General features: G+C 41.4%; 1 protein-coding gene across 2 annotated transcripts in view; it reads left to right on the forward strand.

Annotated features, from left to right (window-relative positions):
- Positions 1–18,016, forward strand: part of USP32 (ubiquitin specific peptidase 32) — a 347,736-nt gene that overhangs the window by 246,081 nt on the left and 83,639 nt on the right. For both annotated transcript variants that reach the window (XM_069757228.1, XM_069757227.1), the window contains exons 17-18: positions 5,950–6,104; positions 17,460–17,541. In XM_069757228.1, coding sequence (XP_069613329.1) covers positions 5,950–6,104; positions 17,460–17,541 — 237 coding nt within the window. The remainder of the gene's footprint in view (positions 1–5,949; positions 6,105–17,459; positions 17,542–18,016) is intronic.

An 18,016-nucleotide genomic window follows, 5' to 3' on the forward strand; every position in this document is an offset into this window, starting at 1 on the left:
CGCTTTCTTTCATGTGCAGTGGGGAGCACCTCCGCTTTCTTTCACGTGCAGTGGGGAGCACCTTCGCTTTCTTTCACGTGCAGTGGGGAGCACCTCCGCTTTCTTTCATGTGCAGTGGAGAGCTCCTCCGCTTTCTTTCATGTGCAGTGGAGAGCTCCTCCGCTTTCTTTCATGTGCAGTGGAGAGCTCCTCCGCTTTCTTTCACGTGCAGTGGAGAGCTCCTCCGCTTTCTTTCACGTGCAGTGGGAAGCTCCTCCGCTTTCTTTCACGTGCAGTGGAGAGCTCCTCCGCTTTCTTTCACGTGCAGTGGGAAGCTCCTCCGCTTTCTTTCACGTGCAGTGGGGAGCTCCTCCACTTTCTTTCATGTGTACTGGGAAGCTCCTCCGCTTTCTTTCATGTGCAGTGGGGAGCTCCTCCGCTTTCTTTCATGTGCAGTGGGGAACTCCTCCGCTTTCTTTCATGTGTACTGGGAAGCTCCTATGCTTTCTTTCATGTGCAGTGGGGAGCTCCTCCGCTTTCTTTCATGTGTACTGGGAAGCTCCTATGCTTTCTTTCATGTGCAGTGGGGAGCACCTCTTTTTTTCATGTGCAGTGGGAGACACCTCACGCTGTCATCTATATGGCAAAGGGGTGGGGTTTTCATCAATTCTATAACCAAACAGGTGCTTCCATGCGGAGATGGGGTGGAGCATGGGGGGGACCAAATACACTATTAACACAAATATTGTAAACTAGTTTTCCTGTGTAGGAAGATGTGATAGAAGTGTATTTTTTGATCTGATACTGGATATGATCGGGGCCGTGGTAAAATGACATTTCACACACTGCTGTCCACCCTGTCATTCCTGATGCTGAGTGGCTGTTGTGATCACAGGAATGGAGTTTCTTACTGCTCAGGCTCACTGGCACCTAACCTAATATTCTAGGACAAGGTTTCTGTCAGTGTTACAAGAAGGCGGCCATGTTAATTATATAGAGATTACTCCAAAGGCAAAAGAAATGTGTTTTGCTGATTGAAAATATCTAAAAATGTATTAAGAATTACATTTCCTATATTTTTGTTTTATTCCTAGAGACCCCCTTTAAACAACCAGCAGTATTGTTTTGTATTGATGATGTTATTCTTGTGCAGACCCTAGGCTTTGCTGCTTCAACATATTGAAAAATCTAAATGTGTAATTCTTCGGTTGTAGAGTATAAAATCTGTTTTTAGACTGGAAGACATGGTTTAGAAATACATTCCAGCCTTTACTCCAAATCTTACCGTATAATTTGTATCCAAAACAATTAATAGCTTTATTAATGGTAATAAAAGGTTGGTGTCTTTTTCTTTTTGCTGTGCACTAATTGTCGTCCAATGAATCCTTAATCTTTGGGGTTTTTTATTATTTTCCAGATGAGCTTTCTTGCTGTAATCTTACAACTAATCCTTTTACCTGTAATTGCTGAAAATTTGCTGTTTGTTTTTAAGGGATTTTGTGGTACAGTGTGTGATACCGTTAAGGTAACATTGTTGCTTTGCTAATCAAAATGCTGTCTTGTGTAACCGTAGGTTAAGTAATTTTATGGTATTGCATGCTACCTTGTGAAATGATAAATATTCCAACCTAAAGCAATTAAAGAAAACAACGAAAAATCCTACGGCCAGGAACTATTGTCGGTGGCCTGGCTGCCTTGTAAAGGGAAATCTATTCTTTTTTTTCTCATTATATGAAATATTAGATAATTACATGTTTTGTATAAATTGCCAAGTGCATTTTTTTATGCTGTTACTTTAACTTTATTTAATGTCGTTATTTTTTTTTCTTCATTCTCATTCACATTTAGGTTGCATCCTTGAAGTGAACAAGTTTTGTCCGGTCTTAAGCTACAAGTCTGCAGTCACTTTATGTGATTGCAGACTTGTGACTCCTCACATGGCGCACACTGCTCACAGTGAGGATTAGCGGGTGGTCATATGACCGCAAGTATGCGATTCGCATACTCCCAGCCACTTTCCTACCAGATTGTTTCCAAATTTGCTGAATGCAAGTGTATTGAGAGATGTTACTCCCATCTAGTGGGCATGTGATCAAATCACGCTCCTGGCAGCGGAGAATTCTGGCAGTGCGCAATGTGAGGATTCACAAGTCTGCAGTCACATTGTAGCTTAATTCCGGAGAATCCGTTTAATGCTTTATTATCATTTCTGTTCCGCTACACACTTTACTTTTAAATGCCATTTTACAATTTTTAGGTATAGATTTTGTTTATGTATCATCAATATTCTGCCCTAGACATTTCACCAACCCTTTTTTTTGTTTGTTACATCAACCATCAGTTTTACGGTAACCATCTTCTCCCCTGTCTTTAATTTCCTCTTATGTGAATAAAAGGAGACAGTTGATCGCAGCAGACAAAGAAAAAAAATCTGTTACTAGTCCTTAATCAGCTTAGTCTTAGGATGTATAAGCGGTGGAAATCCGTAACCCTTTACTGTCCCGACAGCTGTCTTTACAAACAACAGACAAAATGACTTATTAAAGAATTAGTAGTTTTCCTTAAACACGTGACCTCAAAAACATTGAATATTTTTCAGTCCTACTTGTCGATTTCATTTTATTACATTTTGAAAAAGTAAAATCTTAAAGGTTGCGCTTCAGTAGAGCCCTTGATTTTTGTCTTTTTGCCTTTTTTTTTACCAAAGGTGGAAAAAACAATAAATAAAACTTCTTTCTGCTCACTCTATAGAGAGAAATCATGGGTATATTACCCCAGTCAGTAGGCCTGAGATCAAGCAACAGCCCTTGATGGCAAACAGGACTTTAAAGGTGATCAAGCTGGAACCTGTTATTAGATTCATTCTGCTCAATTGCAGTCAGGTATCATTTACTTCAAAATGCCACAGTGTGGTAAGGCCCCTAGCCGTATTCTCACTGCCCTGCTTCAGGTGATGGACAAGTCTTTGCATAGGTACACACGGGAGAGACATGTCATCAACTGGTCTGCAGTAGGGAGAAGTCAGCTGGGAATCGTGGAGGACTACTCTTGTTTCTCCCCAAGGTCCAAACCGTCTTTTCATACTATATTTTCTCTGCAACACAGCACAATAGAAAAAAAAATATTCACGAGGTCACTAAAATCAAGATCTATATGTACAATATATCACAAAGTGAGAACACCACTCAGATTTTTGTAAATATGATATCATGAACCTTTTTGGTGGACAACCATTAAAGATATGACACTTCTATACAGTATAATGAAGTCACTGAACAGTTTGTATTTCAGCATAAGTTTGGTGTGCACTCTACTAAATTAATACAAAGTCATTATTGTCTAATCCCCTGGCATCCAAAGTGAGTACAATCCTAAGTGAAAATGGCCAAATTGTGCCCAAAGTGTCAATAGTTTGTGTGGCCACCATTATTTTCGAACACTGCCTTAAAGGTACCGTTACACTAAACGACTTGCCAACGATCACGACCAGCGATAAGACCTGGCCGTGATCGTTGGTAAGTCGTTGTGTGGTCGCTGGGGAGCTGTCACACCGACAGCTCTCTCCAGCGACCAACGATCAGGAGAAAGACTTCGGCATCGTTGAAACTGTCTTCAACGATGCCGAAGTCCCCGGGTAACCAGGGTAAACATCGGGTTACTAAGTGCAGGGCCGTGCTTAGTAACCCGATATTTACCCTGGTTATCATTGTAAAAGTAAAAAAAAAAAAAAAAAAACACTACATACTCACATTCTGATGTCTGTCACGTCCCCCGCCGTCGGCTTCCCGCACTGACTGTGTCAGCGCCGGCCGTAAAGCAGAGCACAGCAGTGACGTCGCCGCTGTGCTCTCCTTTACGGCCGGCGCTGACAGTCAGTGCAGGGAAGCTGACGGCACAGGACGTGACAGACGTCGGAATGTGAGTGTGTACTGTTTTTGTTTTTCTTACTTTTACAATGGTAACCAGGGTAAATATTGGGTTACTAAGCGTGGCCCTGCTCTTAGTAACCAGATATTTATCCTAGTTACAAGTGAACACATCGCTGGATCGGCGTCACACACACCGATCCAGCGATGACAGCGGGTGATCAGCGACCAAAAAAAGGTCCTGATCATTCCCCAGCGACCAACGATCTCCCAGCAGGGGCCTGATCGTTGGTCGCTGTCACACATAACGAGATCGTTAGCGGGATCGTTGCTACGTCACAAAAAGCGTGACGTTGCAACGATATCGTTAATGAAATCGTTATGTGTGAAGGTACCTTTACTCTCTTGGGCATGGAGTTCACCAGACCGTCACAGGTTGCCACTGGAATCCTCTTCCACTACTCCATGACGACATCACAGAGCTGGTGGATGTTAGAGACCTTGCGCTCCTCCACCTTCCATTTGAAGATGCCCCACAGATGCTCAATAGGGTTTAGGTCTGGAGAAATTATTGGCTAGTCCAGCACTTTTACCCTCCGTTTCTGTAACAAGGCATTGGTGGTCTTGGAGGTGTGCTTGGGGCCGTTATCATGTTGGAATACTAACCCACGGCTCCGTTTACAAAGGGAAGAGATTAAACTCTGCTCCAGTATGCCACAGTACATGTCGTTATTCATGGTTTCCTCAATGACTGTAGCTCCCCACAGCCGGCAGGACTCATAAAGCCCCCAAACCATGACACTCCCACCACCAAAGGAACAACTTTTTTTTTTTTTCAGATCTTCAGAGAGATCTTTGCCATGAGGTGAGATGTTGAACTTCCAGTGTCCAGTATGAGAGAGTGTGAGAGCGATTACACCAACATTACCACACCTGCTCCCAATTCATACCTGAGACCTTGTAAGATTAATGAGTCATATGACACTGGGGAGGGAAGGTGGCTAATTGGGCACAATTTGGGCATTTTCACTTGGGATGTGCTAACTTTTGGTGCCAGCAGTTTACACATGAATGGCTGTGTAATGATTTTAGAAGACACACCAGATTTACACCATTATACAAGCTGTACACTGACTACTTTACATTGTATCAGAGTGTCATATCTTCACTGTTGTCCCATGAAAATATGTAATAAAATATTTATAAAAATGTGAAGGGTGTACTCACTTTTGTGATATTCTGAACATGCTACTTTAAAAATATTTGTCACTTATTACCCTAGACTGGTATTGCAAAATATATAATAAGACACTAGTAACAAAAAAGTATATTTATTCCATCCTCTAATTATAACAGTGTAATTAGAACAGTGTATTGCTGCCATTGTCTGCAATATCTCTTTTTACTTTTAGAAAGTTTTACTACATAACCCAAAAACTTGTTTTTATATTTTTTGTGCACCAATCGTATTAAATTATGGATGTAAAATAAATATATAACACGTTCTTCCGTCTTCAAAATCCTGCTAGTTTCCTTTTACGTATTCCAATAGTTAAAAACGTCCTTCACAACTATTGTTTTAATAGTTTCAGTGCATCTAAATAAAAAAAAATCAGAAACTTTGCTAATGATCTTGAGGTCACTGCACATCTAATATGATCGTGTTATTGTATTCCTTGAATCTTAAGGAGAAATAAAAGGTATTAGGATTACTAAATCAATCTGTTTAAAGTTAGTCTTTAGTCTGTTACCATGGAATTACCATATATAATATAAATATTATCACTATTTTATTTTTCTATTTTTTTAGGCACTTTGAAATTGTAAAAAAATGGTTTGTCAAGGTGGACCTCTCCATTCCTTCACACATTTATCATATTTGGCCATTGCATTATTATCTTTTCATTTTTTTTCCTCTCATTGTAATGGATATCATCTAATAGTAAATGAAAAGAAAACCAAAATCTTAAACTGAAGACTTTTTCTCAGTAGTTGTTGAAGGCACCTGCAGCTGCTTTCCAAAGAGATTGGTTGGCTCTGAACTATTGAATCTTACAGTTGAATTCTGTATATTTATGCTCACTTCTTTTCCCCCAAAAAATAGGAAATGTGCCATCTCCAAATGCGCCTTTGAAAAGAGTTTTAGCATATACCGGGTGCTTCAGCCGAATGCAGACGATAAAAGAAATCCATGAGTATCTTTCTCAGCGTTTACGCATTAAAGAAGAAGATATGCGTTTGTGGTTATATAATAGTGAGGTAATGTATGAAATTCTTAATGTTTTTATAAATATATAGACAAATATTGACTTGATTTATACTATATACCCAGTTCACACTTTTCTTTTTTTTAATTCTCTTTTTAAATACATGGTCAGCTCATTATTGTGCTCCTGAAGAAACTAACGGTGATTGGAACATTCATTAAAAGTTTCTAAACTTTCCAGAAAATGCATTAAATCATAAATAATAATCTAGTTATTGCTGACTTTGTTTCCTTCTCCCTTGTTTGAGCGGTGTATAAAAACCTTGTCCAACGATCAGCTGACAAATGAGCAAACACGTGATTGACTTCTGATCGATGTGTTATCTAGGTATTATAATCATTGAATGTTGACAACGCATCTCCTCATGGAAACGGGTGTGCTGCCAATCGTAATGTAGCGGCTGTAGCATCGGCTATTTGCACCCATATGCTTTGCACATTTATGATTATTGCCACATCCACCGATCGATGTTCTGTATTGTCAGTCAGTGCTCACTTAGGCCTCTTTCACATGTCCTGATATTTCAGGTACCAGGGAAATCTGTGTCCATGTGTATAATATTTGTGGCATACGTGTGGCAACCGGTGTGTATAATATTTGTGGCATACGTGTGGCAACTGTGTGCCTCCTGAGTGCCACATCAGTACCACATGTACCAGCGCCTGGAAAGCAGGCTCCCCGACGCCCTTTGCTGAAGACCGCTGTCATCGTTCTCCCCTGCTTGAGTTGCGATCAGCGCTAGCAAAGAATGATGAGAGTTGTATTCAGCTGATAACAGCGAGAGTAGGTGGCGTCTGACAGTATACATCAGCCGCCGCCTGCGCAATATATAAATAAAATGCCATTGGTTCCTCTGTATTTTTGATAACAAGCCAGGCAAAACTCACAGCTAAAAGGGCATGGATATTGACTCCCACCCCCCAGCCTAAAAATAGCAAACCGCAGCCGTGCAGGCAAGTGGGGTAAAATTTGTGGGGTTGATGTCACCTTTGTATTGTCTGGTGACATCAAGCCCACAGTTTAGTGACACCTATTCATTACTAATTATTATTATTATTATTATACATTTTTATAGCGCCATTTATTCCATGGCACTTTACATGTTAAAAGGTGGCAAATCTAGACTAATACATTAAACATGAGCAAAAAACAAGGCCCTCACAGGTACAAAAGGAGGGAGGACCCTGCCCGCGAGGGCTCACAGTCTGCAGGGGATGGGTGAGGATACACTAGGAGAGGGTAGAGCTGGTTGTGCGGTGGTTCAGTAGGTCGAAGATCACTGCAGGCTGTAGGCTTGTCGGAAGAGGTGAGTCTTCAGGTTCTTTTTGTAGGTTTCTATTGTAGGCGAGAGTCTGATGTGTTGTGGTAGAGAGTTCCAGAGTTTGGGGGAAGCACAGGAGAAGACTTGGATGCGGTTGTGGGAATAAGAGATGAGAGGGGAGTAGAGGAGGAGATCTTGAGAGGATCGGAGGTTGCGTGTAGGTAGGTACTGGGAGACCATGTCACAGATGTATGGAGGAGACTGGTTGTGGATGGCTTTGTATGTCAGTGTGAGGGTTTTGAACTGGAGTCTCTGGGCGATAGGAAGCCAGTGAAGGGCTTGGCATAGGGGAGAGGCTGGGGAATAGCGGGGAGACAGGTGGATTAGTCGGGCAGCAAAGTTATATGGTAAATAGAGACACAGCAAGTATAAAGTCCTTTATTTGAAATAAAAACAAAACACACTTTTCCATATTTATTTAAAAATAACAATCACAGTTCTACTCAACTAGCACCCATTAAGAAAGAAGAAGACGATCAAATAGGCCAAAGGTATTTCATAAAGTGGAAAAAACTTTATTACAATCAATTACAGAGAACAAGCGTAACAGTGGGTACTCCCACAAAGCATATGTACAATCTAGATAGAAACACGGGACATGGGAAAACGGGCGGGAATAAATCCAAATGTATACAGATTTATATTGTCTGAAAAAACAGGCAAGTATAGTGTTAATTAACATTATATCACCCTATAAATAGTAAAAAGGTAGTCCTAAACAATAATTGTACACTCTCGGTAAAGTATAGAACAGAAAGCCTACATGGCCACCAAGGACCACCAATAGTGCAGGGAGAGCCACAAAATACTATTCAAATAGGAGATTTCAGTAGTAATATAGAAAACATTCAGGCAACTCATACCTAAGTGGATGAACAGGAAACCACCGGGATAGTATAAGGGGGACCGTCGGTGCAGCCCACGTCACCCCAACGCGCGTTTCGGCAAAGCCTTCGTCAGGGAGCACCCATTCCATTGTAGCCTTTGTCTCCTGTAAAACAAAAATAGAAAACCACAATATCACTCACCTGTCTGACATTTTGTCCCACGCCATAATCTGTCTGGGGATAAACAGTTTTCAACCTGGATGGTGCCAAGATTCGACCGTCCAGGCTGAGAACCACTGATGAATGAGCTCAGCATCCTTGGCTAGCGGTGACATCATCGAGGTTACCACGGGTCACTAAGGATGCGTTTCCAGCTGGGCTGAACTGCGAGGACCTCAGCTCTGTGAAAAAAAAAAAGTCACTGAGTTCACTGCACGTCAGCTCAGTGAGTTCACCGCAGGTCACCATATAAAAAATAAGACACCATAAAAGATTGGCGTACAGTTGGCCAAGCCACATGTTGAGGTGATATGGGGAATTCAGGAAAGATCGCTATCACTCGAATGACTGATAAACAGCTATTTATGTATGGAGTTTTTCAGTCTTAAAGGGAATCTGCCAACCCCTTGGACGCATGTAACGTGTGGCATCTGAAAGTGAACTCTGCCTCCGGTCTTCATTAGCGTGCCAGCCCCCTCCCCACATTGTCCTGTGACGTGTAGTGGTAGCCCCGGAATCCCGTGCCTGCCCCCTGCAATAGCGCAGTTATACAGTACCTATTCTGCCCTGCAATGGGCATTGCTTTTAGCCTTCTTCTGAGCTGGCAAGTCACTACTACTCCCGCTCCAGTAACCTTCAGCATGTGCGATAATAAGGTGCTCTCCCCACGTACAGTGCCTCGCCTGCGCAGAAGAAAGACGAACCAATGCCCATATAAGAGCAGAAACGTCAAGTATAATCGCGCTATTGCAGGGCGCAGGCACGGGATCCCGAGACCACCAGTACGTGTCGTAGGACACTGTGACGCTGATTGGAGGGGGCTGGTACACTAATGAAGACCCCAAGGCAGAGTTTTCTTCCAGACACTGCACACCCCAGTGCCTGGAAGAACGTATTACCATAATGGAATAAAAGATGATTTCTCCACAGCAAGCCCGCAGATATGAGACATTCAGGTTTGACTATTTTAACCATTGTTTAACCTGTATTCCCATTTTAATAGGTTACATACGTCCAAGGACGTGACAGATTCCCTTTAAATATTTATTACGCCGTAGCTCTATTTCCCTTTTTAAAGGAGTATCACCTTAACAATTGATATCATACTCACAGCAAGCAGTGCAAAGGCTTTTTCCGTAAGGGGTCAGGGGACCAACATTCAGATAAATGAGTGATCCCCTATTGATACCATTACCTGTCAGGAATTAGTAGCATAACATGTGACTATGCAAACAATGTTTTAAGATGTGAATACACCTTTAAATGGAATCTGTCACCAGGATTGTGCTACCGCATCTGAGCGCAGCATGATCGGAGACCCTGATTCCAGTAATGTAACTTACTGGGATGCTTGCTGCAGATCTACCAGTGCTCTGAATACCGAGCTCTGTATAATCCGTACCACACCATTGATTGGCAGCTTTTTTATGCACCTTGAATAGGTAGATAGCTGACAATCAGTTGTGGGGGCAGGGTTTATACAGAGCTCATGAATATGCAGGACTACATGGCAGCAGGTTTACTAGTCCTCTTCTAATCATCTCCCACTAACAAAACAGTGATTTTATCTAAACTACAGCAAACAGCCCAGTAAGTGACACATTGCTGGAAAATGGGTCTTTGTCTTTAGTTTACTCTGATTAAAGGGAATCTGTCAGCGGGTTTTTGCAATGTAAGCTGAAAACAACACGCTATAGGGGTTAAAACACAGATTTAAACGATGCCTCTCTTATTAAGCTCTGAGGTTTTGTTTGCTTACAATGTTTTAGTACCAGTAGTTTATTATTGCTGTGACTAGTTGGTCTGTGAGCCTTGGTCCAACACTCCCCCTTCTGTGATAGGCACCTCACTGTCTATTGACATTGTATATGCAGAGCCTGGTGTGGGCGAGTTAGGCTACTTTCACACTTCCGTCTTATGGCCTACGTCGCAATGGATCGTTTTGGAGAAAAAAACGCATCCTGCAAAGTTGCCCGCAGGATGCGTTCTTTCTCCATAGACTTGCATTAGCGACGCATTGTGACGTATGGCCACACGTCGCATCCGTCGTGAGACGGATACGTCGTTTTGGTGGCCGCGACGCACAAAAATTCAATGTAACGTTTTTTTGTGCGCCGGGTCCGCCATTTTCGACTGTGCATGTGCGGACGAAACTCCGCCCCCTTCATCCCGGAGCTCACAATGGGCACCGGATGCGTTGTAAAACTGCATCCGCTGCCCACGTTGTGCTAAATTTAGCACAAAGTATGTCGGGCCGACGGTTTGCGACGGCCCCGTACCGACGGACGTGTGAAAGTAGCCTTAGCTGGGGTGTGGGCGGGGTTAGCTCCCTCAGCTCTGCTGCATTGCTAAATCTAAAAACTGTGTCAGAACGGCTGCACCCAGTAATCTAAGTGATACATTGTTGGATTCAGCTTCTCTTTACCTACATCTGGCTGCTCTCAGATGAGGTAGCAAAATCCTGCTGACAGATTCCCTTTAAGTGGTGAAAACCAGGTGACAATCCCTTTAAATGTTGGAGTCTTTAAGGAGTTGGAGCTGCATTTAATTTCATTATATCATTTCCCAGCACACAAATAAATAAGTGTGGTTTTCCTTCCCTGCTCTTATACTCTCTTATATGCCCATTTTGCATGGAAATGTTCTGTAGACATATCCCAAGTGACTGACCCTTGACTGTGCAGTAAAAGTGCTTCATGGAATGATTTGTGCTGTTTATATGGTAAGAGACTCGGGCTGGAATTATTAATGCACTAATGGGATGTTTCAAGGAGATCATATAAACTGCAGATGTATAAAGATGCCTTAAACTATTCTAGGGATTTCTATAGCGTAATGCTATGTGGCACATGCTTATTATTTCAGAAGCCACTCAGTCTTATTCAGGCAGTTGTTCTAGAGCGCTCTGTAGTCGTCATTTATACTGTCATAGAAATGTTAAGAAGTGCGAAATCGCCCTTCCCATGATGATCTGAAGTCTGGCAAGTATATGCGGAATTGCCAGTGCATCAAAGAATAGTTGTCATATTGTTTTGGTAAAGCGGTAGCATTGTCTTGGAACGTGGCAGACTGTTTTCTTGTAGCCAAACATTTGACTTGCCACTTTTTGGAGAAAAGATGAGCACAAAAATAATAGTTCTGTAAAACAGAGTTTCCTCACCCAGAGCTGTAGCGAAGCATATACACCCACTGCAAAAAATCAGTATTCCTAGAAACGAAAGCACCAATCTCGAGACTAGTAGTAACTCCAGTACTGACTTGTGGCGTTAGTTGTCCCACTCATTGCTTCTTTTCTCTGTTCTACCACATGTCACTGTCCACGTCAGTGTCTTCTGTGTGGGCCAGAAGTCATTTTACATTTGCCAGACTGGTGAAAAACTCACAAGCTTTCATAGAAATCCATGAAGTGGACATTGGGTAATGTAAGTAGTTAGGTCATGTGGTATAGTAAAGGAGCAAGGTCATGTGGTATAGTCAAGGAGCAAGGTCATGTGGTATAGTCAAGGAGCAAGGTCATGTTGTATAGTCAAGGAGCAAGGTCATGTGGTATAGTCAAGGAGCAAGGTCATGTGGTATAGTCAAAGAGCAAGGTCATGTGGTATAGTCAAGGAGCAAGGTCATGTGGTATAGTCAAGGAGCAAGGTCATGTTGTATAGTCAAGGAGTGGAACAAAGCCTTTATCCTGTATACACATTCATACATGTCTCACACATATGTATTACTAAATATTGGTTCATTGTTGACGTTACATTAATATAATTTGTCCCTGTTAAATGGGTTTTCTGACGCTACTTGCTTCCACTTCTGGAGGTGAGCAGTGCTGACAACATCCCACATGCACGTGTCGAAGAGGACAAGTGAATAATACCTGCTAAATGTGTACTCGTTCTGGTAGGTGTATGATACAGGATGTCACCAGTTCTGCTGGTGTCTTGATGGGGAACTGAGTAGAGCTGGACAACCCGGGGGTCTTTTGGCTCTTTTCCATCTTAATACTCTCTGCAGCCCATCTACACATGAATACACTGGGAATGCGCCAGAAACCACTAGTTTTATTAACATGAACTGTTTGAATATGCTTCTCTTTAATAAATTCTGTACTTTTACAACGTACTTGCATAAATATTAATGTATTGCAATATTCCAAATATATTACATATACATATTGATTTTTTCATAATGTGTAGACAATTTGGCCAAGTTAAAGGGGTTGTCTCTTACTTAGGAACCCCCTTCATAAGCCCTAAGTTTCTCCTTGTAAAATAATGACCCCCTATACTTCCCTCCAGTGCGGTTCCACTGGCTGTACCAGGGATCCCGTGACATAATGACATGAAATCCCTGCTGTCAATCAGCTCTGGCTTCACTCTTCCTGCCTTCAGACAAACTAGATACTTCTGAAGAAAGGGAGAACTACTGCTCTCTCATATCTTCTGGATGTATGTGACTCATCCGATGTCGGGAAGAGTGAAGCCACATGAGAAAATAGAGAACGGGTGCACTACTGTCAATATTTTCTGAAACTATTAGGATGGGGTGCAATACCTAGTCTGTCACCAATGAACCACAAAAAGGGGGAGAGGAGAAAGACTAGACTAATAATGGTATGCACATCTACATGATAAAATGTAAGAAAACCTTTATTTCACCTTGAACACAATAAATTAAAAAACTTAATTTAAAATACAGCACAATGTATGGGTAAAAAACTCCAGAATTCTCCATAAAAAGGCATGGCATGAATGTTACAAAATAGTTGTTGCAGCTGTAAATAAATTAATTGAGAGGTGCAAATTCTACAGTGGGGTCACTTTGGGGTTTTTCTGCTGCTCTTGCACCTTAGGGGCTCTGCAAATGTCACCTACATACTATTCTGGGGCTCCAAAAGCCAAAAAGCTGAGGACATATGATGCATCACCACATTCTGGAGAAATTGTGCAAAAAAATTGTGGGGTCCAGTTTCACCTATTAACTCTTATCTAAGCGACAAATTTGCAACAAAAAGAAAACCGCATAATTTTACCAATAAAATCTTATATTTCCACTTACCAATGTTATAAAATTATGTGAGGTACATGTGCTTTCAAAATCCTCACAATACCCCTAGATGAATAACATAAACAGTGAATTTTTCAATACGGGTCACTTGTGTGGGTTTCTGCAGTTCTGGCACCTCAGGGGCTCGGCTAATGGCGCCCACAGTCTATTCAAACGCAATCTGCGTTCTAAAAGGCACCTAACCATCCGATCCCCGTCATGTGCTCAAACAGTAGTGTACAAGCATATGTGGGATACTGCCACGTTCAATTATTATTATTTATTTTTTATTATTATAGCGCCATCTATTCCATGGCGCTTTACATGTGAGGAGGGGTATACATAATAAAACAGGTACAATAATCTTGAACAATACAAGTCACAACTGTTACAGGAGGAGAGAGGACCCTGCCCGCGAGGGCTCACAATCTACAAATATCAATTCAATAAAAATTTCATAACAAATTATGGGGTCCATTTTGTCCTATTACCCCTTGTGGAAAATATTTGGTGATCATACAATATTTTAGTTTACAAAAAAAAAAAAAAAAATTTGGGGGTTTGTTTTTACATCTATTTGGCTATAAAGTTTTGTGAATTATTTGTAGGTTAAAAATGCTTAGTACACCCCTAGATGAATTCCTTGAGGGGTCTAGTTTCCAAAATGGGGTCACTTTTGTTTTTGTTTTTTTATCTTTGCTGTTTTGGCACTTTAGGGGCTCTGCAAATACAGCGAGGCATTCACAATCTTATCACAAACTAATTTACCCTCCAAAAATCAATAGCTCTCTTGCTTTTTTGAGCTCTGCCATTTGCCCAAGGAACAGTTTTTGATCACATATGGGGTATCATCGCGCTCAGGAGAAATTGCTTAAAGGGAACCTGACACCCCCAAAATCGAAGGTGAGCTAAGCCCACCGGCATCAGGGGCTTATCTACAGCATTCTGGAATGCTGTAGATAAGCCCCCGATGTATCCTAAAAGATGACAAAAAGACGTTAGATTATACTCACCTGGACGGGCGGTCCGATCCGATGGGCGTCACGGTCCGGTCCGGGGTCTCCAATCTTCATTAGATGACGTCCTCTTCTTGTTTTCACGCTGCGGCTCCTGTGCAGGCGTACTTTGTCTGCCCTGTTGAGGGCAGAGCAAAGTACTGCAGTGCGCAGATGCCGGGAAAGGTCAGAGAGGCCCAGCGCCTGCGCACTGCAGTACTTTGCTCTGCCCTCAACACGGCAGACAAAGTATGCCTGCGCCGGAGCCGCAGTGTGAAGACAAGAAGAGGACGTCATCCTATGAAGATTGGAGACCCCGGACCGGACCGTGACGCCCATCGGATCGGACCGCCCGTCCAGGTGAGTATTATCTAACCTCTTTTTCTCACCTTTCAGGATACATCGGGGGCTTATCTACAGCATTATAGAATGCTGTAGATAAGCCCCTGATGCTGGTGGGCTTAGCTCACCTTCGATTTTGGGGGTGACAGGTTCCCTTTAACAAATTTTCCTCCTATTATCCTTTGCGAAAATTACACATCCACTTTTGAAAAAAAAGTTCTTTGAAGCCCCTAATAGGTTCAAAATGCTGAACACAGCCCTAGATTAATTCATTGATGGGTCTAGTTTCCAAAATGGGGTCACTTGTGAAGAGTTTTCTGCTTTTGGGTGCTTTAGGAGCACCTTCAAGTAAGGCATGGCGCCCGCAATCTGTCCCAAAATTCAAATGGCGTGCTCAGAGGAAATTAGGCAACAAATTGTGGGGTCCATTTTTTTGTACTATTCCTTGTAAAAGTACAAAAGTTGGGGCTAAAGCAACATTTTAGAGTAACTTATCTTTTTTCTCATTTGACTTTGCATTAATTCCTGTGTAGCAACTGAAAGGTTAATAATTCCTATCAATGTCAACAGTGTTCCTTAAATCAACCTATAACAATAGTATAGGAAGCAGCTACTCAATTAGAACACATAACTCCCATAGACCTGTGGACGCAAACTGATGCAAATTACTATGCCAAATATGATAAAATAATAGTTTATTTAGATATTCAAAAAGTGCATAGTGCTGAGAGATAAATTATCCATGCACACTGTTAGACCAAAGAAGCACGATTGCAGGCATCACTAACGTCTAAACAACCTATGCAAATCAGTAAAGAAAATGGGCTAACCCAGTGCATTCCTGAGCCCCAATGCGCGTTTCGCCCTACTTCCTCAGGGGGCGTATCACACTTTTACAATATTCAACCTTAGTATACATGAGGTTTAGTACATGAATATATAATGGGTGAATGCACCGAATAGGCTCTGAATTCTGCAATATATAGAACTATAATACTGGGTATCGCTTTCATTTACGCCATTGTTGATGTAAACTGTATACACGATTTTAAGTTACTATTGTATGACATTGTGCAGCCCATCAATGCACTCTTGCTTTTTAATCTGTCTGTTGTTATTTTGGACAGATCTAATTAAAGAATGATTATAACATTTTTGGCGTAGTTATTTGCTCCAGTTTGCATCTCTAGGACTTTGATCTGTGGGAGTTGTTATATGTTAAAAAAAAAAAAATCCTGACAATAGTTTTCAAATATTTGAGGGGTGCGGTCAATTTGGGACTTTTCCTTCAAAGTCCATTTAAATCGTAGTTGGTCCCTAAAGACACAGGTTTTGTAAATTCCTTGAAAAAATGAAAAATTGCTGCTAAACTTTTAACCCTTCTAACATCCTAACAAAATAAAATGACGTTTGAAAAATGATGGCGATGTAAACTGGGAAATGTAATTTATTAATTATTTTGTGCAGTATGGCTAACTGGGTTAAGGATATAAAGATTGAAAGTTTGAAAATTGCGTATTCTTCTAAATTTTCACCCAAATTCTGATCTTTTGACAAATAAATGCAAAACATATTGATCTAAATTTACCACTAATATTAAGTACGATGTGTACGTGGGTTACGTTGAAGCGTTTCAGAGTTCTTACCACATGAAGTGACACTGGTCAGATTTAAAAAATTTGTCCCGATCACTAACATTAAAATCGGTTAGGCTAGGTTCCCATTGCGTTAATGGGTTAGGCCTAACGGACAGCGTTGCACGGCGAAAATGTCGCAATTAACGCCGTGCAACAGGTCCGTTAGCGCACCCATTGACAGCAATGTAATTTCTGCCTGTAGCGCATCGCTAGCGCGTGCCATTTTCGGCACGCGCTAGCGATGTGCCGTTCTTTTGTGACGGACCTCGGACGCTGCTTGCAGCGTCCGAGGTCCGGTCCTCACTAGCGCAGATCGGGGATCTGCGCTAGCGGGGACGGCGAACTGCGGACCAAAAAGAAACATTGCGTTAGCGCAATCCGCTAGCGCTATGCGCTTAACAAATTGCCCTAACGCAATGGGAACCTAGCCTTAGGTCACGAAACGTTAAATAGCTTTTTAGTACTAATACTATAGATTGTGTTTTATATTAAACAGAATTGATATTCTTGGCGTTTTTTCAATTTTCTTTGTCTAGTCTGAAAAGTAAGGGCTGATTCAGGTATTTTTGTAGTCCACAAAAAAATTTAAAAATTTACATTTTTTTTTATCAGCGTTTGGTCTGTGTCAGTTTTTACTATCAGAGTTTCATTAGTTTTTCAGGTTGTTTTCTTTATTTTGTGCGAGAAGGTTTGTTCTTTTATCAAACAAATTTGAATATTGGACAGGACTAGGATGCTGCTAGAGCAACATTTTATGGACCAAAGCACTGGAAGGTTTAATCTGAGTTTGGTACCAAAAACTGACTAGTCTTCATTGTTTTGATGACCATTCGGTCCACAGAACACACTTTGGAAAGTGAATAGCTGTATAGACGATATAGGGTAGGAGCTTGATCTGTGGAAATCGTGGCCAGATGTCCTATGTGAAATATGGAAGTCAGAAAGAGTTTCTTCTTTTTTTTTTTCTAGAACTATCTAACGCTGTTAGATGATGAAGACCATAAACTGGAATATCTGAAAATCCAGGATGAACAGCACTTGGTGATAGAAGGTAATTAAACCTTGTGAATATCAATTGGTAGCAAATGTAAAATACATGTTAATGGAAATCTTCCATGGATTTGGCATTAAATAATTATCTGTATAGTAGAATATAAAAAGTATATGTGAACCCCAGACATAAGGGATGCATGGTGTATTGGTGCTACTTACTACTTCCCGCAGATCTGATCCTCCAAATCAGTATAGTACTCTGAGTTTCATGGATCTCATTCACAAAATTGATCACATTCTGGAATTTGTATTCAACAGATGTTTGAATAAATGTCGTTAATTCATTGGGTTTGTGTTCCGTATGGTAGAAAATTGGGCAAAACACGAATGTGTGAATGCGGCCTTATTTTCTAAAAAGCGAGTATAAACCAGCTCCACCTTACCCTTTTTATCCTCTACTGCCACATCATTGTGCCTTTTGCCTTCTTAGGATAACATAGTAACATAGTTATTAAGGTTGAAGGAAGACTATA

Source organism: Ranitomeya imitator, chromosome 3 (assembly GCF_032444005.1).
Source record: "Ranitomeya imitator isolate aRanImi1 chromosome 3, aRanImi1.pri, whole genome shotgun sequence".
Lineage (NCBI taxonomy): Eukaryota > Metazoa > Chordata > Amphibia > Anura > Dendrobatidae > Ranitomeya > Ranitomeya imitator.